This window comes from Mesoplodon densirostris, chromosome 6, assembly GCF_025265405.1.
Source record: "Mesoplodon densirostris isolate mMesDen1 chromosome 6, mMesDen1 primary haplotype, whole genome shotgun sequence".
Taxonomy (NCBI): Eukaryota; Metazoa; Chordata; class Mammalia; order Artiodactyla; family Ziphiidae; genus Mesoplodon; species Mesoplodon densirostris.
In genome coordinates, this window is record NC_082666.1 from 71,144,881 (window position 1) to 71,166,438 (window position 21,558).

The following is a 21,558-nucleotide window of genomic DNA, read 5'->3' on the forward strand; positions in this document are numbered from 1 at the left end:
CCAAGGAAGCCCTCAAAAACTTTAAAAAAATTTATTACTCTATAAACTTTTATTTATTATTCTAAATATTCTTTTTTAAATTCTGGGACTTCCCTGGTGGTCCAGTGGCTAAGAATCCATGCTCGCAATGCAGGGGGCCCAAGTTCCATCCCTGATCAGGGACCTAGGTCCCACATGCCACAACGAAGATCCTGCGTGCCGTCACTAAGACCTGATGCAGCCAAATAAATAAATAAATAAATAAATAAATAAATAATTTTAAAAAATAAAAAAATAAATTCTCATTGGAGTATAGTTGATCTACAATTCTGTGCCAGCTTCAGGTGCACAGCAAAGTGAGTCAGCTACACACATACACATATCCACTCTTCCTTAGATTCCCCTCCCATATAGGCCACGGAAGAGCACTGATTAGAGTTCCTTGTGCCACACAGTAGGTCCTCATCAGTTATCCATTCCATACATAGTAATGTGTATATGTCAATCCCAATCCCCCAATTAAAAACTTTGTTTTCTTAAAAAACTACTTTATGGATATACAGGGAAACATTGAGTAACTTTACTGTCCTGAGGTAGGGGACTTTAAATGAGTTGAGGACTTTACGGATTTTACATCAATTCTTTCTATAATATGTATACTATTTAACACAGTATTTCCAATCAAAATATTAAAAAGCTATATATATATGAGGCGATCACTACGATGTTATTTTTTTTAGGCTCTGGGAAGCCATCTAATTCTTTTTTAATAATTTTTATTTTATATTGGAGCATAGTTGATTAACAATGATGTTACTGACAGTAGCAAAAAAAATCAGGAATATCCAATGATGGAAATTGTATACATACTTGCTGAAAATCTTACATATGTTAAATGGTATATATGAATTCCATTTAACAACATGAAAATCCTTATGCTATAATGCAAAATGATTTTTTAAAGTGCCTATTTGTATGTGTGTATAAAGCACATATACATACATTCACAAATTCATACAATTAGAAATAATGTACACACCAGTTAAAGTTATATGTCATTTGATATTGAAATAATTTTCCTTTAATATTCTCACCCCACAGTCTATAAAATATGTTCAATATCTATACCAAGATTTCTCTCAATTCCCAGAGTAGATATTCTCATAGTCACTTTTTTCACTTATATTTTAAAATACATACAAGAGTATTTATGTGTATAAAGTGTATCCATTGGGTTTCCATCAGGAATCAGAATTCTACTCAGTTGGTTTGACTAAAGAGATCTTAGATGCTAATTAAAGGAGTTGGGGTAGGGTTAAGAGAACCATCCAGCCGAGTTATCCCAACCACCAAGTTGGGGTGAAGAACCATCAGGTTGAGAGCAGCGGGAAACCCATAGCATCTCTAAGCTGAAGAGCAAGGGAGGAGAGCATATCCAGAGCTCTGTGAGCTGGAGCCACAGAGGAGGGGCCGCGGGTCAAGAGCTGCAGTTGTGGAGGGACACAACCACTGCCAGATCCTTAAACAAAGAATGGATAAAACATACCCTACCTCTCTTTTCTCCTGCCTCCTGTCTCCTGTGGATGCCTCCAAAGTCCCAACCCAAATGGAAGCCAGCTGAGAAGAGCCCAGGTGCTGTTTTCCAAAGAGCTCAGCTGCTGGGGTATAGAATAGGGCAAGGAAGGGAGGAGAATGGATATGAGGGGAGGCAAATAGAACACCCAGATAGTCTACCTGTTTTGCCACCCAGTATTTATTCTTTCCCTTTGCTCAGATGGAGAGAAATGCATCCCCTAAACATAAGAATCACAGAGTCCTACCAAGTACTATATTGCTTTGAGGTGACGGCAATACTCTGACCTAGAAACTAAATTATAATGTTTGTCTCCATCAGTACTCTTCATCCAAGGAAACAGGGAAAGGAAGGGCAGGGAAGAAATAATCAATTAACGTTTTATATACAGAGCTACAGTAGTCCCTGCCTCTATAGCTTGTTGCTAGGCTAAAATTGATAATCATAATTTCCTACTTCATTCACTTTTTGTTTCCCTTACCGTATACAGTATCTTAGTAGATTAGGATTTTTTACCTGGTATGGTGATACAACACTTTAATTCCTGTACGGTCTGAAATTTAAGTGCTCCTGACTTTATCAGGTTACTGTAGTTATCTAATGATCATTATTATTGCACATCGGAGTATTAAGATATGCTCAGTGAATCTTTGGGAGTCATGCACATTTCTCCTTGCCCTCATTGTATAGCTGCAACCCCATTTCCTCTTGGTAATTAGGATCCGTTATTCCAATTCCATCATCATGAGGAACCAAACTGATCGGGGGCAGTTTCAGCTTCCAATTCAATGGAGCTATGGCTGGGTCCTCTAGTGGAAGCATTTCTTCCTTTTGAACTAGGACTTCAAAGTATGATAAACCCAAGGTTGTAGAAATGATGTGCTGGATATTTTCATTTGTCCTAGGTCTTTGTGCCTAGGAACCTCTACAGACTGTATGGATCTGGCTCCCCCATCTTCTGGCTTTCTTGTGGATCCAGCCAATGGAAGATTTCAGCAGGATATCAGAGCATGGAAGGACAGAAGGATGTATCTTTCTTTTCCACCCTATCCCCACTTGGAGCTGAGGTGCTAGCAGTGGCTACAACTATAGGATCTTACCCTCCTGGGCCAAAGGTCAGCATCGACTGCTTTCCTCTCCTGAACAACATAGCTCCTGTTGGTAGCCCTCTTATACAGCCACAGCTATGGCTCTCACCTGGTTTTAGTAACTGCTCCCTTACCTTTGTCCCTTCAGACCTAGAGTTAGTAACAGGATCCCACTGTTGCTGGTTACTACTGTTTATTTAATGCTAACTGTGTGCCAGACATGGTGCTAAGTGCCTGAATATATTATCTCATTTAGTCTTCACAATCCAATACATTAGATGGCTGTAGTCCTATTGTAGAGATGATAAAAGTGAGTTTTGGAGAGGATGAAGAGTGACAGTGATGGAGCTGGAAATCAAATCAAATATAGGTGTGCTTACGCTAGAGTCCAAGTACTCAAATGCTATCATACCAATTGTTATCCCCTCTTAAAGAGTCAAAATTCCATGTGGCTTTGCTTCTGTGGTGCCCCGGTCACTCTGGCAACAGGTCGGTGTGGTGTTCGCTCACATACAGAGCCTGGGGAAGGTTAGATCCCTTCTCCACAGATGTGATGGTCAGCCAGGGCTAAGGGCAGTGACCTTCCTCATTGACCTTCCTCAAGGCCAGAGCCTGGTGAAGTCCATGCTATTCTTACAAGCCATTTAATAACAAAGAACAGAATGCCAACAGTTCCTCAAGTATTCTCTCAATGAAGCTGGGAGAGAGGCTTGACTTACTCAAGATAGAAATTACTAGTGGGGTGAGAAGAAATGAATCTCTCAGAGCAGAAGGGGAGAAAGATAGCTCTGTCAAAAAAAAAAAAATTAATTTGGTAACTCTGGTCAAGTCTGCTCTTTTTCGTTTCCTGTCTTAATCTTTTTGCCATTTTAAGGTGGCAGCTCAACAGATGGAGTAGGCTGAGGCTCTAACAAATTAAATAAACTATGTCTGTGCTGAGATTCAAATGGGAAAAAAAGTCCACGCTCAACATAAACCTGTTCTATAAGTAGAAAAGCCCTTACAAATGTTTATAACTGTGGATTATGCTTAAGTGACAACCGCTCACGAGACACATTCTCTTCTAGAAACAGAGCCTACAAGTGGTGGTTGACATCGTATGTGAACAACTGTGAGATGGCTCATTAAGCTCTATGGAGGTTTTAGCTCTGCGAGGGAGCATGGATTGCTCAGGCTCCTCGTGGGTAACTGACAAACCTCACTGAGGACTTTAAGTGAGATTTCCATTATGCTTCTTCTGCCTCCCCTCAAAATTTGAGTCGCTGGATTTTGAATTTGCCTTTTTAACCTGCCCCTCCCAGGCGCCAGGCGGAAAAGAAAACACCAGGCCTCCTCGGTCAGGCAAGCGGGCCCTTTAAGGGAGACGAGAGCTGCGCTGATAGGCTGAGGCTCGGAATCCCTGCCATGGCCAGCCAATCCCAAAGCTCTGCGGGGCGAGACCCGGTCCGTGCGGCGGTCTGGGACTCTGGCCTGGAGGCCTCTGCTTTGATCAGTGTCCCCGCACTTCCAGTGCCCACTGCCCAGTGAGTGAGCGCCGGCCGTGCGTGCCAGGCCGGTCGCAGGCTGCTGGGGAGGGCGGGTCCGTGGGGCTGCGTCTGCGTCTGCCGGCGCCGAGCTCGGGGCCCCGGGCTTGCCGGGCCGCGCTGGGTGCCCTCTCCTCGTGAGTGCCCTTGGCTCTCCCGCTCCTAGTATCGCCAGCCTCGTTTCGGAGGAACCGGTTCTAGTGCTAAAGACTCCAGACCTCTCCCATACCGTTGTAATTAAGTTGGGGGAAGTAGGCAGAGCGTTATCAACGGAAATCAGCATACCACTGCAGGAATTCCCGTTACTGTGATTGGGTCCAGGATGAGCGGGTGGAGTTATAAATTACAGAAAACCTACCTGAAGCTCTGAGTTCTCGGCTGGAATTTGCAGGGGAAATGAGCTAGTTGGAATGGAACCCAAAGACTTATTGAAAATGATTGTAATCATGCAACCAGTCAGAAATGTAGGTAGTTAATGTGTCATTCGATCAGGAAATGAGTCAGCGCAGAAACTTGGATGACAGAGGTTATGGGTCATGGAATTATCCTTTTTTTTTCTTTTTAAAGTAAAATCAAATCCTGGTTCCTAGATGCAACCTGAGAAGGGCTGCCCGGAACTTGCGGTCCCAACACTTCTTCCTCAGAAATACCCATGCCTGTTGTTATCTGTAGCACAGCTGAGGCAGGGTTGGAGCATTAAAGAGTCCTTTCTAAGGTCTCAGGAGTAACTGAAGGAAAAACGAAGGCAGAAAGGACCCAAATCAGCATTCTTAGCCCTCTGACACACTCTGGTGTCAAAGTTGTAAGTAGCAAGGCGTTTGTCACCAATGACTAAGTGTTAGCATTTTTGAAAGACTCACCTTATACAACTTGGTGAATTCAAAGTTACTCCTATTGCAAGGTCACTCTTGTTTATTTTCTGATATATATTTTGTGAGTGGGAGAGTGAAAGCTGAGAGTATTCTGGATACCCTAAGGAACCTCCCAGACTTTGGAAAATGGCTTTCTTAGGGTGGGAAAAGGAGAAGAAGGTTGAAAATACCGAATTCCAGGGCACAGTTTACAAGGTGTGGTGCACTCATTTTCAGGTGTGGTCTCCTTTGGGAACCAAGGGAAAGCTCTTCTTCCTGCTTGGCTTCTACCTTTAACCTGTGGGAATATCCCCTGATACATCGAAACTACAATCCAGACCCAAGAGAGCAAGGCCAAGAAAAAGGTAAGCCTAAGTCCTAACTTTCCACATAGTTTCTCTTCCCTGGATGACTGACATGAGGATTGTCACTCCACTTAGGGAAGAGTCCACCCCCTTATAAATAGGAGCACTCTAAGGGACATAACTCTGACATACAGGGTGTGTGTGTGTGTGTAAATGGGATTAGAGGACAGCTGTTTTCTTTATAAATGTTTGCTGCATATGTAAAAATTCAATGATCTACTCCTACATGCAAAAGAAAAAATAAGGAATGGCAACTGCCTGAGCTACACTTTCTCTTGTATCACTCATGCTTTCTGCACATTTGTGGGAAAGAGACACCTTGGTGACTGCCAAAATGGATAATATATTGCTTCTGCCTTCAGGCAAGTTCTGCTCTGCTGTTGGAGACAATGGACTTGGGGCTGTCAAATCTGGAGACAGCAGAGAACTTCTGCTAGATCTGCCCACGCTTACTGGGTGACTCTGCCTCTGGTCACTCACAGGATGGAGCAGGGCAGTGGCCGAGGGGTGGGGTGGGTAGGGAAATCTCATGACCTCCCAGGCCTGTTCAGGACTCTGCCTCTCCTCCTCTGGCTCAGCCTCCTGTGCCTAGCATTGAAGCTGACTCTAGCTCGGAGACCCCTATAAATCCAGGGTGCATCTCTGGCCAAAATACAGGGAAGCCACTGAAGTCTGGCTTATAGTATACACTCACTTGGAGCCCCGTTAGCAGGGATAACCCATTGCATCTGGCATGAAATATCGTCCCTCTCCCACCATCTTCTCACCAGTTAGCTAGAACCCAAGATTTTCTGCTGAGGCTATGGAAAATAGGAACTCTGTCTGGGCTTCCCACAGAATATTGTGAATTCTGGGTAGAAGGCATTAGGAATGGCCACTCTGACCTGATGTTCACAAAGTGCTCAACAGCCTACCAAAGAGAATCAGCAACATCGTTGAAGCGGGTAGAGTAGTCGTAACTTCCCTGAGTTCTGCAGTCTTCTGAAGGTAGAATCAACAACTAACTGAGGTCTTCTGTACCCACCCAATTGACTTAAGAACAAAAATTGGAGCTCTGGACCATCTAAAATTGCCAGCCCACTTAAGAACTTCTTAAGTAAGATAAATAAGATAGACGATACCATGTATTCATTTAAAATTTGTGTTTCCCAGAACATTTAAGTATCCTTAGGTTTTCCCCCTTTTGAGAACTTCAGTAGTAGCTTAAGAAGAAAAAAGTGAGGCTAGAGGAGGATGGCCAAGGGATGTTAGCAGTGGGTGGATGGAAAGAGCAAGTGGGTAGGAGAGGGGTAGGGATTATAGGAAGAGTATTGATATAGTAACCTTGAGATACCTGAAACGTCCTAATATACAAATGCAAGGAGCACAGAGAAATCGGTCTTCAAGGTGAACAATGCATCTTCTAAATCACTCCTCCTCAGAAGCAAAGGTTCTGTCATCCAGCTGTACAGAAGGTAAGAGGGTGGATGGTATTCACCCTGCCCCTCCTAAAAATGAGAGGGTTTTTTTTGTTTGTTTGTTTTTAAGTGCTTAGTTCTTCAAGGTATACAGTGGGAAGAAAAATCAGGAAACATGAAGCTATAGAGCAGGAAAAGATTTTGGAAATCGTCCAGTTCAATCAGCTGTTTTTATGTAAGTAAATGATGGCCAGACTGGTTAAGTTTGTCCAAGATCAGTTGGCTAGTTAGGAGCAAAGACTAGTGTCCATACTGTGTTCCCAGGTCAGAAAATTTTCTTTTTTTACTTTGTCTTAGGCTCATGGTAGCCTGAAAACAGAGCATGTGAGGATGCCTGTAGAATATATTGTTTTAAACTTTGCTTTTTTACATTTTAGGTCAAGATGGGGTTTATATTTTCAAAATCTATGAATGAGAACATGAAAAGCCAGCAGGAGTTCATGCTTATGAATGCCCGACTTCAGGTACATTTTAATTTTTTTAATTAAAAATTTTTTTTATTTATTTTTGGCAGCATTGGGCCTTTGTTGCTGCACGTGGGCTTTCTCTAGTTGCAGTGAGCAGGGGCTAGTCTTCATTGCAGAGCACGGGCTCTAGGAGCATGGGCTTCAGTAGTTGTGGCACGTGGGCTCAGTAGTTGTGGCTCACGGGCTCTAGAGCGCAGGCTCAGTAGTTGTGGCACATGGGTTTAGTTGCTCCGCGGCATGTGGGATATTCCCGGACCAGGGCTTGAACCTGAGTTCCCTGCATTGGCAGGCGGTTTCTTAACCACTGTGTCACCAGGGAAGTCCTTCAGATACATTTTTAGATAATTAAGCTTTTATGTTGTTACAGTGGTTAAAGTTTCTGTCACATGTGCTCCAGCACTGTGTTCTCCTTAACCTCCCAAAAGGTAAGATGCCCTCGGTGCTGTACCCTCAAAGCCAAAATGAAGTGGACTACTAACTATCTGGTGAATGGGCTTGTTTAAATCTCTAATCTAGATATCTAATGTAAAAATTTCCATACTGCAGGAAGAGATAACTGCTTAGAGTGTATGGTAGAATAATGCCCCTCCCCAACCCTGCCAAAAATACATCTGCATCCTAATCCCTGTGAATATGTTACCTTACATGGCAAAAGGGACTTTACAATGTGATTAAGCTGAGGAGTTTGAATTGGGGAAGACCCTGGATTATCCTGGTTTATCTGGATGGGCCCAGTGTAATCATAAGGGTCCTTATAAGGGAAAGAGGGAGGCAAGAGGGTCAGAGTTAGAGAGAGAGAGAGATTTGAAGATGCTATGCTGATTGATGACTTTGAAGATGGAGTAAAAGGGCCATGAGCCAAAAGATTCAGGCAACCTCTAGAAACTGGAAAAGGGAAGGATACAGATTCTCCCCTAGAGCCTCCAGAGGGAATGCAGTCCCTCCAGTCCATTCTGGACTTCTGTCCTTCAGAACTGTAAGGTAATCAATTTGTGTTGTTTTAAGCCACTAAGTTTGATAACTTGCTATAGCAGCAATAGGAAATTTTAATACAGTGGAAACATTCGACATTGGATTTATACAATGGCTGGATAAAAAGATCAAAGCAAAGTAGAAGATTGTCTAAATGCCTAATATAGGTCATCAAAAGGTATTTTAAAATGTTGTACATCAATCAAGTATTAAAAGTTTGACTGAAATTATTTTCCTAAGACGTCTAACAAAGATCTCTAGGCCTCTGTGGTTCATTATGGCCCTGGGAGTAGACGGTCCTATTGTGAGACATATAGTGAGTGGTTAAAAGTGAGGACCAAAGCCAGGCAGCCTGGGTTTGAATCCTAGTTCCACCTCCTGACTAACTGTGTGGCTTCTGCTTCAGTCTCCTAACCTGTAAACTGGAGGTTATAGTATCCCCCTCAAGAGGGTTGCTATGAGGAGTAAAGATGACGGTATATAGAGAGTGTAGAACAACACCTCAGGTCTTTCGAACAATGTCTCTCAGTCTATAAGCATTAGTTGTTGCTGTTATTATTGCTATTAAAGAGTGATAAATAAGACTGTCTTGTGCAGGATGAAGATCTCTTTGGGGGGAATGGAACTGTTGAAAGAATAGGTAATTGAATTGTTTAACAGAACAAAGTGACCTAGAGGAGACCAAACATTAGGTTTATGAACCAGCAAAGTATGTCACATACTCAGAGATTCCTTGTCCAAGACCTCTAGAAACAACAGGGCTTTTACTTTTATGTCAGAAGTCAGGGTCTGTGAAGGGTTTGGGATTTTACCCTACTTGCAAGCTAAGAGATTAGCTTATTACTATCCCATGGATGCTGGCAGAACACAGGAGACACCTACATCACAGAGGACTTTATTACTCACAGCACAGCAAGAGCATAAGCATGAGGTTCTTGTCAATTCCCCATGCCTCTCAAGTCTCACACAGGTGACAAAGATGGGTTCACATGGGTGCTGTGCACTCGGTGGGTTGTGGCACCCTTGAACTTGGGGAATCTGCTGCTTTTCTAGTTAATGAGGAGCTGGTGGAGTTGAGGTGGGGAGAACTTTAACTCCTTCCTCAAGGTTGTTCCCTGCAAACACAACCTCAAGAAATGGTCTGAATAAACAGCAGTCTGGGCCTTGCATTCTTGGGTTACCCAGAATGTGGGGGGACCTTCAGGGACCATGGCAGATTGCCCCCTCAGTGCAATTGACCAGAGCTTTGAGAACAGCCTTGACTTCTGCCCACTGATCCCAGTGACCATTATAGCTGGTGCTGAGGGTCAAACTGGCCGGAACACTATCAGCGCCATTAGTTCTCAGCTTAGGTGAACCAAAGGTGAACCAGGCCCAGGCATTTAGGACAGTCTCTGTGAATCCAAGGCCCTTTTGAGCCAGTAGCTTTGCTACAGGTGGCAGAGTCGGGGATAAAGTTTTCACCAAAGGGTAGCTACTACTCCTTTATGCAAAACTGAGATGACACCAGGGCCAGGCTAGGCACATCCTCAAATACATTATTTGCATTTAACCAGCAAATGGGTGCTTTCCTTGTAGTTGTCATCTCCTAGTTGACCCACCCAAAAATGGGGATGTCAGGCCTGAGTCACAAATCCTCCAGGGGTAAGGTGTTCATTTTTAACAGGAGCTCAGTAATAGGCCAATAACTGCCTCCCCATTTTGAAAGGGGTCTGTTATGGGTTTGTGTCCCATCCCCCCCCTCCAAATTCATATGTTAAAGACCAAACCCCCACTACCTCAGAATGTGACCTTATTTGGAGATAGAGTCTCTACAGAGGTAATCAAGTTAAAATGAGGTCATTAGGATGGGCCCTAATCCAATATGACTTGTGTCCTTATAAAATTTGGACACAGAGACGTGCATACAGGGAAAAGGCTGTGTGAATATGAAGACACCATCTACAAGCCAGGAAGAGAGTCCTGAAACAGAGCCTTCCTTCACAGCCCTCACAAGCAACCAACCCTGCTGACACCCTAACTTTGGACTTCCAGCCTCCAAAACTGAGACAATATATTTCTGTTGCTTAAGCCACCCAGTTTGTGATACTTTGTTATGGCAGCCCCAGAAAACTAATACAGGATGTATCTGGTGCCTGTGTCCAGCGTGTGTCGCTGCTGTACTGGGCAATGGCCTCTGGAGATGGCTGTGATTTTCTCTTTTTCGCCCTGGGATTCTATATTGTTTCTATTGGACCACTTGGAAGGGGTCAGAGAATCCCTGAATGGGAGAATGTCCTCTCATCACTATGTATGTTTACAATAAAAGCAAGTAATACAGAATACATTATATATTTATATTCAGGGGACACAACTGCAGTACGTTGAATCAGCTGAATGTTCTTTAACTTCCCTTTCTCACTGCAAACTGCTCAAACCCTATCAGTTGAATTTTGCTCTATGGGAACACAGATCAAAGATATTAACATAGGTACTTCAGGGGTTATCATGACAGTTTCAGGAGATTAGGCTGTTTCCCAGCTGGGGGAGATAGAGAATACAAATGTGTATTTGCCCTTTGGTTTCTCATCCCAGAATTGGTATTACTTCCTCCCCTGGGCTCCCTTGGCTTCTGGAGAGCACTGGGGCTCAAGGGGCATCATTCTTTTAGCCAACACTGGTGCCACTGCTCTGCCCTGTATCCTCAGCACTTTGGGCCACGCTGGCACTTAGCACATCCTCCCTGTATGGGACCAAGTAGACATGGGCGCCCACATCCAACAAAGCTATAAACATTGAGTTCCTCCTCTCCCCTCCCTGAAATTCCCTGGCACACTCAGCCTTCTTCCCTAAAGCAGCTCAAGTTGGAGGAGTGGAGGAGGGAAAAAGCAGCTCGGTGCCAGTCAGCAAGGGTTTGAATTTACTCTGTTTCAAAGAGCCTCCCGTGGCTGGACTCAACAAACAGATTTCTAACGTATTTAGCCTATGCAAAGTTCTATATCTTCATTGCTAACACCATTATTTCAGCTTTGGGGAAGCATTGACCCATCAGCCATAGCCACATTGCATGACTTTTGGCTGGAGTGTGGGGCTTGCTGCCCCACTGATGTCATGAAAACATCCTTTCCTTCTCCCACTCCAGAGGAGAATGTACCACAACCAAAGCACCATCTGGGAGTCTTGTTTGGACCCTACCTTTTGTTTCTCAGCCTCATTTAACACATAAGATAGTGAGAGGGCTTCCCTGGTGGCGCAGTGGTTGAGAGTCCGCCTGCCGATGCAGGGGACATGGGTTTGTTTCCCGGTCCGGGAAGATCCCACATGCCGCGGAGCGGCTGGGCCCGTGAGCCATGGCTACTGAGCCTGCGCGTCTGGAGGCTGTGCTCCACAACGGGTGAGGTCACAGCAGTGAGAGGCCCGCGTACTGCTAAAAAAAAAAAAAAAAAAAAAAAAAAAAAAGATAGTGAGAGATCTTCACTCTACCTTCTTACTTTCACCACCGCCTATGCAAAAGCATTTACGTCCAGATCTCAGGGAGCCTTCTGATATCCTCTAACCTGACCAACAAGGGCCCTCTTCCAGAACGCCATCTCTATCAGCATCTTATCCTTGTCACCCAAACTGGCAGGCCGCATGAAGGGTCTGGGATTTTACCCTACTTGCAAATTAACAAGTTAGCCTGTTACTGTTTCACAGATGCTGGCAGAAGATTTTGTTACTCACAGCACAACAAGGAGCATAAGCTTGGTGTTGCTGCCAGTTTTCTACGCACTCCAAGTCCCATGGAGGTGATGGAGGTGGGCCTAGTTGTATGCTTAGGTGCGTGCCATAGGTGAGGAACAGTGAGCTTATAGAATCTATCACTTTTGTCATGAATGGTGAGCAAGGCTGCTCTTTGACTGGGAAGAGATGTTACTTCATCCCTCAAAGTTGCTTACTGCAAACACAACCCTGACAAATGGCCTGGGCAAAGAGTAGTCAGGGCCTGCATCCTTGGCCTACTCAGCAAGAATGCTTAGGGCCCGTGGCAGATTGATTCTTCCAACACATGTGTTGGTTAAGATGATTAGTTTTTCCTTGTTGAGTGGGATATATTTTATTAATTATCTTTTAATTTCAGGAAAGGATGACAAAAAGAATATAGATCAATACAGTTGAAGCAGCCTTCCAACCCTAAAGCTGCTTGAGTTCTCATCCTAACTGGGACAGCCAAGGGAGAAACATACTCATCTGTAGCAGTTTTGGAAGATTGGGTTGGTCCTTGATGTTCCTCATTTAAAGAAACTAAACATCTAGCATCATTTTAAGGCTTAGAGCTATTCTTTTATATATATATATATATATATATATATATATATATATATATATGAAATATCATGAAATATTTTATATATACAAGAGAATGTATTTATAAATTATGAACCATAATAAAATGAACACCAATGAACCCATCACTAAATTGAAGAATTATATTATCACAATACCCCTGAAGCTACATATGGGTTCCTCCCTATATGCTGAATGAACCCAAACAGCTAAAGCTGGGCTGGAATGTCCCAGAGTTCCTAGAACTAAGCATGACTCTGAAAATGGAAGGAATGGGCCACTGGGGTGGGAGATGGCATGTCAGTTCTTCAAAGGGGAGGTTTAAAAAACCCCAGTTGAAATACCAGGCCTACTAATATCTCTAGCCTGTGATGGCATGTCTTTTGGCTCTTTTCCTATTTGATGGCACTTCAATTAAAAAGGATAAATAGAAGAAATAAAGCAAAACATTTATTAAAAAGAAGCCTAATAACTATAATCCTTTTCCCAGTGGGTTTTTTTAAGTTCTACTTTATTTTTTGGTAAAAAAAGATAAATCATAACTTGATAATTCCATATTATTGGTGCTTATCTTTCAGAAGAAAGGACCAGAATTAGAGATTCAGCTACATCTTATACCAGGTTCCCGCCTCTGGCTGTATATTCGATTCAGAGGGGCTTTTGAATGTACAGGTCCCACCCCAGACCAATCAGATCTCTTCAAGGCCAGACATGTAGTTGCTTTAAGCTCTCCAGGGGACTATAATGCACAGCCTGGGTTGAGAACCTTTGCCCTTTCCTTTTGCTACATAATTGTAATTGGTGATTGGCAGTGATTTAATATTGCACACATTGGAGATAAACCCAAATAAGTTTTCAATTTAGGTAAGTTAATCATGAAATTAAATCAATCACTGGAGTCTGGTTAATAAAAATTTATAAAAGGCTTCAAATCAGAATGGTTTCTTTTTTATTAACAAGTTGGTTCCAGATGAGCTAGAGGGGATTCATACTACTCGGTATAATAACGTTTTCAGATCATCAGCAAAAGTCAGTTTCTCACTGCTCTGTCTAGCCTCTGTTACTGAGGATGGTGGATGGATAGCTGTATTCATTAAGCCAAGTATCAATCAGGTAAAAATGAATACTTCCTTAAAAATGCCACTAGATGGCACACCTAAACCAATTTTATATGACCTAAGTGGCCAGAAAAGCATTTTGATGGTATAAAATAGGATAGAAACTGGAAGTATAAAACAGAAAAAATGAGGGAAGATTCCATGGGTTTTGCTGTGATGTAGTGCTTTGTAGGAAAAGCAGTCATGGTCCATGTATAAGATTAGTAGGGCAGTTTATTCATTGTTCACTATGAGCAGGCTACAAACTAATGACTTAAAAAAATACATGAGGGACTTCCCTGGTGGTGCAGTGGTTGCGAATCCGCCTGCCAATGCAGGGGACACGGGTTCAAGCCCTGGTCTGGGAAGATCCCACATGCCGCGGAGCAACTAAGCCCATGTGCCACAACTACTGAGCCATGTGCCACAACTACTGAGCCTACATGCCACAACTGCTGAAGCCCGCACGCCTGGAGCCGGTGCTCTGCAACAAGAGAAGCCACCACAATGAGAGGCCCGCACACCACAACGAAAAGCGCCCCCCCTCGCCACAATTAGAGAAAGAGCCAGCCTTTGACCTGTAAGTCTACGTAGTGTTTGGTGTTAAGAAAATGAGGTACAGTTATAAACCAAAAATACAGTTATTTAATATATATGAAATAATGTGCTACATGCTAAGCACATTGGGCCCACCTGGATAATCCAGGCTAATCTCCGCATCTCAAATTCCTTAACTAATCATATCTGCATAGTCTCTTTTGCCATGTAATGTAATATATTCATGGGTTCTGGGGATTAGGACATGGACTTCTCTTGGCGGGAGGCATTATTCTGCCTACCACAGGTGCTTAGGTTATTTCCAATATTTTGCTGTTACAAATAATCCTTCAATGAATAACCTTGTGCTTTTACATTTTTGTGCTGTTGAGGTATACCTTCAGGGTAGAAGTCTAGAAGTGGGATTGCTAGGTCAAAGGCACGTGCCTTGTAGTTTTGTTAGGTATTGCCACATTTCCCTTCAGAAAGGTTGTACCAATTTGAGAGTGCCTGTTTTCCCGAAGTCTCCCCAGCAGAATATGTACTTGCTTTTTAATTTTTGCCAATCTGATAGGCAAGAAATGGAATCTCAGTCTTGCTTTAATTTGCATTTCTTTAATTATGAGTAAACTTGAACATTTTCTCACATGTTTGAGGGCCATTTATATACCTTGTTTTTGTGAATTGTCTGTTTATTGGGTTTTTATCCCTTGTCTCAACTTTTAAGAGTTCTTTATACATTGGAGGTATTGATCTCTTGCCTGTGGAATATATTGCAAATATTTTCTTGCAGGTTATCATTTGTCTTTGACTTTGTTTATGATGGTTTTCTTTTTTTGCCATGAAAAAATTTAAAAATTTTTATGTGAACAATCCTTTATTGCCTCTGCATTTTGAGTCTTTATTTTGAAAGCCTTTTCCTGTACTAAAGTTAAAGAGGCAGTCACCCATGTTTCCCTACAGTACTTGTATAGCTTCATTCTTTTTCCTTTGCATTTAGATCCCTCATCCATGTGGAGTTTGTTCCATACATGGTGTGAGATACGATTTTAATTTTTATCTTTTCCCAAATGGCTGCCTAGTGGTACCTGCAACATTTATTGAAAACTCCATCTTTACCCTCAGTGATTTGAGATGTCACCTTTAATAACCTTCTATATGTACTTAGATCTGTCTCTGGACATGCTGTTCCACTGGCCTACTTGTTTATTCGTGTACCAGTACCACAGTATTGTAATTAAAGGTGCTTTATAATATATTTTGATGCCTGGTTAAGCTAGTATGCCTTTGTAATTTATCTTTTCAATGTTATTACATGCTTGCTTTTTCATAGAAACTTTAGTGTCAACTTGTCCAACTCTTTAAAACAGTTTGTCAATTTTTAAAATTGGGATTGCATGCTTTTATAAATTTATTTAGGAAGAACTGTTAAGTAATCCTATCCAAGAACAAGGAATGTTTTTCCATTTGTTTGGGTCTATTTTTATGTCTTCCAGGAGTTTATAAAAGAATTACAGACTAACCCAAAGTGTTTTTGGTTAAAAAAGGGAAAAATTTAAGTTAAATTTTAAAATTTCCTGTAAATGATCATGCAAATATTCTTAAAGTTGGATTCCTTACCTGTTTGGCAAGGGACTATGTTACCAGTGCACATGAGGGAGGGACATTCTTATTCTGAAATGTGTGAGACTGAAGACTAGAAAGAGAGAGAATGGCAGAACCTCCAGGCAGGTTGGGATGGCACAATGGGAAATCTAGAAAGAAAAACTGGGCCCCAGACCGTTGCCTGCTGGATGTAAGGCCAGGCTATGGGTGCTGAGGACTGTGGATTTAATCTTGCAATGAGATGTTCACAGGCATTGGAGACAGAAATATCTAGGGCCAACCCTGGCTCCATCACTTACTAGTTGTCTAACCTTGGATAAATGACGTAGGCTCTCTGAGCCTCAGCTTCATCACTAAAATGGGGAGAAGGATACCCAAGTACTACTGACTTGTATGGCAAAGGAGATGCTCAATAAATGTTCCCTTATTTCCAATTTTTCTACTTTCTTTTCTCTTATTTACTCATAGTCTCTACTTCATTCTTTCTTCCATCTCTAATTTCATTCTCCATTTTTCATTCTTTATCATTTTTTATCTTTCCCCACCTCTTCAATTCTGTGGTCAGGCATATGCTTTTCTACTTCTCTTTCTGTCTTGCAGGATGTTTAGCACTTTAAAAAATCAATTCTGGTAATGAGAAAAGGGGACTAATTAGCCTTTTAGCCCCACATACTCTCATAGGCATTCCTGATCCCACTGAGTACGCTCAGCCTTGAGACACTAAGAGACGTTAGCAAGTGTCCCCTCCAGAGCCATGGCAGAACCTAAGTCATTCCAAAAGATCCCTGTGACCTGGTCCAGAGGACATGGATGTACTCCTGTGTGCCCACCTTGGTACAAAAAGGAATCACTTCTTGTTCATTTCTTTTGCACATATGATATTTCAGGGTTTTTATGCTTTCTTCCCCCGGGAAATTTCAGAACAAAAAAGAATCCCAGCTTAAAGTGAGTTCACTAAATACCAATTTAGTTGTGATGTATGTGAAATACTGCAAAGGAAACAGCACAGATTTAGATAGGTACTGAGTAGACATTGTCCTGAAGAACCAGAGTAATTGGGGAGAAACTAGCTTCTCTCTCTTAAGAGCCATTTATTTAAATCTGACTGACTATAATAGCAATTTAAAGTATAATTGCTTCTATTATAATCACTGAATAAAAGTATTTCTTGGGCTTTCCTGGTGGCGCAGTGGTTGAGAGTCCGCCTGCCGATGCAGGGGACACGGGTTCATGCCCCGGTCTGGGAAGATCCCACATGCCGCGGAGCAGCTACGCCCGTGAGCCATTGCCGCTGAGTCTGTGCGTCCAGAGCCTGTGCTTCGCAACGGGAGAGGCCACAACAGTGAGAGGCCCACATACCGCAAAAAAAAAAAAAAAGTATTTCTTATACCTAATTTTTCTTGTCAAGAGATCTGATACCTATTCTAATACTTAGCACTTACTTAACAACTAATATTGATTTGTATATGACCATATTATCTACAAAAAAATTAAAAAGTGATTTACAATTTGTTGCCCGTCTTTAATACTTTCTAAGACTTTTGGATCTGATCTAAACCAGAACTCTGAAAACATTCTTTCACACAGAATCAAATCATTATTTCATATAAATCAGGTCACCACTTTGTTGGTTATTCTCTGTTCGACACCCCTTTCCCTGCCCCCACCTAGATCCATTCTCTGCCCTTGTCTACCCTGCACTGGGGGTCTGACCCTTGGCCTTGCATCTCCCAGACTCCCTTCCCCTCTGGCTTCTGGTTGGACCATTCATTGGGATGCACCAGCAGGAGCCTGGAGGGTGGGAAGGCAGTGAGTTCTGGAGGTGGTTCTAAAACATAATTTTTACAGCCCTTCCTACACTTAAACTTCTTATTGCTTAAGTTATTCTTAATGTCTTTGATGAACATGTTAATTTTCATGTTTGAACTTATAGTAATGTCTATTGTACAGACTGGATAATAGAACACTAAACTTCTGTACTTGAAAATGACAGCCTTAAAAGCTCATATCAATCACACACACACACACACACACACACACACACACACACACACACAAGGAGGTACAGTCAACTCCAGCAGCAGCAAATTTTCCTTCCTTTCGAAAATAAAGTTTTTAAATCAAAACATTACTTTAAAACTCTAATCCAATTTTATGATCTCTCTAACTTGGTTTCTGGGGTTTTTAAGGATAAACTCTCCCAATACCCAACTTTTACATTTGTCCAGAAACTTAGGCATTTGCAAAGCAATGCCTCAGAATGTTTCTAGAAAAATATGCTAGAATTACATTAACTTTGCTGCCTAGCATTGTAATTGACATGTTGTCATTTCTGTTTGCTGCTTATTAATGTTTATGCAAAGAATAGAACTCCAAAGAGACTATTCTGATACTGCTTTATTAATTCAATGCTTATTGAACACTGACCACATGCCAGGCTGTGTGCTAGTCAACGAGGATATAAAGATGAAAAGACAAAGTTGAGTAATTGTATTATGTTCTGAAATGGTTCATATTATTTCACAGAGTGCTTTTCTTGGAAGAAGAAATGGTTGGGTCATTTTCAGTAAAGAAAAATTTTGTGTTCTCTTTGAATCTATTCGGTAAATTAACGATAGTTTTAGGTTTTGGGTTAGGTTCAGCTTGGGTATATTTACTGATGAAAAATTAGAAATGTGTAGGCTATTAAATTTTAGATTTATTACATTAATGGTAATATATAATTTAGACTTTGAAATTTTCTTATGTATGAGCACATTCACTTGATTTTTAAATCATTGTACATGGCTCGGACACTGAATTATATAGTATGAAATATTTATTTTCAGTTATGCACCCAAAAAGAAAAATATTATTTTGAAGCCATGTTTGTTTGGAGGAAAAATTGAACATGAAGACTTCAAAGCTTAAAAAAATTATATTAGAATAGGTGATTATCAGTGTTTTTCCTCTCTTGAAAAATCTTTCTGTGATTATATGTATCTTTATAATATACACAAACAAGTAAACAGGGAGAGCTGCAGTTGTAGACCTCGTACCTTAGCATTAGCAACTGCCAGTCTACCCACAGGCTTCTGGTAAAAGGTTTTTTGCACATATCATAATAAAAATCAATTCCACCATAAAAGCTGCTTGGGAATGTATATTTTAATAGAATACTTTGCTCATGTTTTTAGTATTTAAATATTTGCATATTTAAAACCTTTAGGAACTTGAAAGCAAAGGAAACTCTATTAGGTTAGTTTTTTTTTAATGTATTAAAATTGATATAATTAACACTCTGTTGGTGTGCCTCTTTAATAAGTACGTCAATTAGAACTTTCATTTGCAATATAACTGTCATTTTCAAGAACCGGAAACCCAAAATGCACACCTCTGAAAAAAAGGGGAAAAAAAATCTGCCCATGTGACAGATAAAAGGGAAGAGGCAGGCTTCCAAATTATAATGCAATCACACAGGAGGACAAAAATTTATTGAAGTTGTGAATAGATTATTATACAAAGGAATGTGCCCTGTTCTAAAGATGTTCTTAAATTTAAACTTTTCTTTTCACCTTCTCTTATGTTATTTTCTGCTGTATGAGTTCATACTTTTTTTTTTCCTAATGATCACTGCCCTTATTTTCTAAAATTGCTCCATGTTTCTGCGAAGTTACCTACAGAGAGATGGTTAGAACCACTAACCAGGCTTTCAGTGACTTCTGGTTTAGGTAATTGACTGGGTAGCTTTCTTGCCAATTATTACAGAAACTAATATCATGCCTCAGAGTAACGATCACACAGTCAGGGAAAATTCTTTTTTCAGTTACATGCTTCTATAGCTTACATAAGTACAGAAAAAACCTGAACGAACTTTTTGGCCAACCCACTAATTTAACCTGAATCTTAATACAAGTCTGTCCGCTTAATGTGCATGTGCAGGCACTCAACTACCGTTATTTCTTGAGTACTTCTCATGCAAATTGATAAGAAAGACGCCCCCCTCCCAACTTTTGTATACAGCAACTATTTGAAGATGATGTTTCACAAAGTTTTCTTTTAGCAAAATCTTTTCACAGCTAGGAAAATCTAAGTGTGATGTTTTGAGTATAATGTTTTGTTGTAATAATGGTTTGCTAATAAAATAATTAGTGAAATAAAACATGTCTGAATCTGTCATTGCTGCAGCCTTGCAGAATGGGCAGAATGGGAGCGCCTCTGCCCCTGATCTCTCTACCCACTGAGCAATCACCACCTTCACATAGGTGTCTGTTGCAGCCAGCAACACCTCAGATTGCTGTTTGGAAATAGTTCAACTTTAGGCTCTATCTCAGGCAAAAAGAGAGTTGATGAAAAACAGATGTGTTTAAATTGGTGCTAGAGGGAACTGATGGTGTATTTTGTCTACAGCATCCAATATTTGGCTTTTTCTAAATGAAAAGTTACTTTTAAAAAGCCTTTCATGAAAGAGAACTTACATTGAGAAGTTTCATACAGTTATATTACTTCCAATTCTTTCTCCCTTTTTATTTCCTTACATCTTGACCATTTGTTTTGCTTTTTTTCTCAGTGACTATGTTGCCTCCTCTACTTTCCATCTCCTCATCCCACATTGATCAGTAAGTGATAAAGGCTGCATGTTCTTACTTCCCAAGAACTTCAAAAACCTCAGTCACTATATCAAAAAGTCTAGACCATTAAGCCTTTGAAAAATTCACTTAACCAAGTAAATTATAACTAATGTGTTCACAGTTCCTTAGGAATGTGTTCATATATATGAAACTTGGTGTTAATAATAAAAATAGCAACACTAGTTGGAATACTGAGCTAGAGAGATGGTCATTCTACAGATTTACTAATTGAAGGAGAATGAATCTCTATAAAATATAAGATTCTTTCCTTCCCACATCATCAGATGGCTAAGTACAGTTATCACAATTCAGTTTTTTTTAATGGTCATTTCCATGAAGGCACAGGTTTGTATTTGATTAGCCTGTTTGTTATTACCAATCATATAAATCTTTAAAATAGAAATATATTATCTTTGGAAACTACCCAGGAAGAACTAGTTTTACTTTAAATCAACAAATGGTTAAATATTATTAGAAGGAAATTACTTGATTCCTTGAGTTTGCTGGTCTTTATTATCAGCTTATTAAAGCAATAAAAACCTGAATATAAACTACAAACTAGTAACAGAATATCTGGAACCAAAAGAAAATAATAGATAAGAAAAAAAAGAAAATTGTTAGTTCTGTTAATCTACAGTTCCCTTTGAGAAAGCACATATTATCTGTTGCTAAGTAAAAAGATTAATGTTGAAAGACCATATTAAATTATAGAAGAAACTGCTTTGAGGGGTCTGGTTATGAAAAAACAGTTATACCTATTTACACATGCCTTAGTGAGATTTTTACAGCAACATTATTTAACTGCTAGAGCCAATTTTTTAAAAATTTATACCTTTCACAGTAACTATGCTAACAATCAACAGGAGGTATAAGATATACATAGAAGCCTTAAAATTTGTTTCATATTATTATGAGATGTTCATTGTTCAAACCAGCTATTTCTTATTACTGAGTTGATGATAGGAGAAGAATAAAGAATACTATTCATCACCTCCTGCCCCAACTTCCACCAATCAAGAGAGTAGTGAAAATGGCAGGATGAAGTCTCTTTACTATAACATTGAAAATTATTTTACTTTTTAAAATAAATTATTTTATTTTATTTATTTTTGCCTGCATTGGGTCCTCG

The 21,558-nt window shown here is 40.7% G+C and overlaps 2 protein-coding genes across 7 annotated transcripts in view; one reads left to right on the top strand and one right to left on the bottom strand.

Annotated features, from left to right (window-relative positions):
• The window catches only part of CD274 (CD274 molecule), a 34,495-nt gene extending 29,952 nt beyond the window's left edge, over window positions 1-4,543 (bottom strand). The window contains exon 1 of the mRNA XM_060102201.1: window positions 4,522-4,543. The gene's annotated coding sequence lies outside the window, so the exon portion shown is untranslated. The remainder of the gene's footprint in view (window positions 1-4,521) is intronic.
• PLGRKT (plasminogen receptor with a C-terminal lysine) overlaps window positions 1-21,558 on the top strand; it is a 53,315-nt gene that overhangs the window by 7,655 nt on the left and 24,102 nt on the right. Inside the window, exons 1-4 of one of the 6 annotated variants that reach the window (XM_060102209.1) lie at window positions 4,769-4,965; window positions 5,252-5,379; window positions 6,907-7,011; window positions 7,214-7,300. In XM_060102209.1, the coding sequence (XP_059958192.1) occupies window positions 7,220-7,300 (81 nt within the window). In that variant the 5' untranslated portion in view covers window positions 4,769-4,965; window positions 5,252-5,379; window positions 6,907-7,011; window positions 7,214-7,219. The other 5 variants (XM_060102204.1, XM_060102206.1, XM_060102203.1 and 2 more) reach the window with 5 other exon arrangements.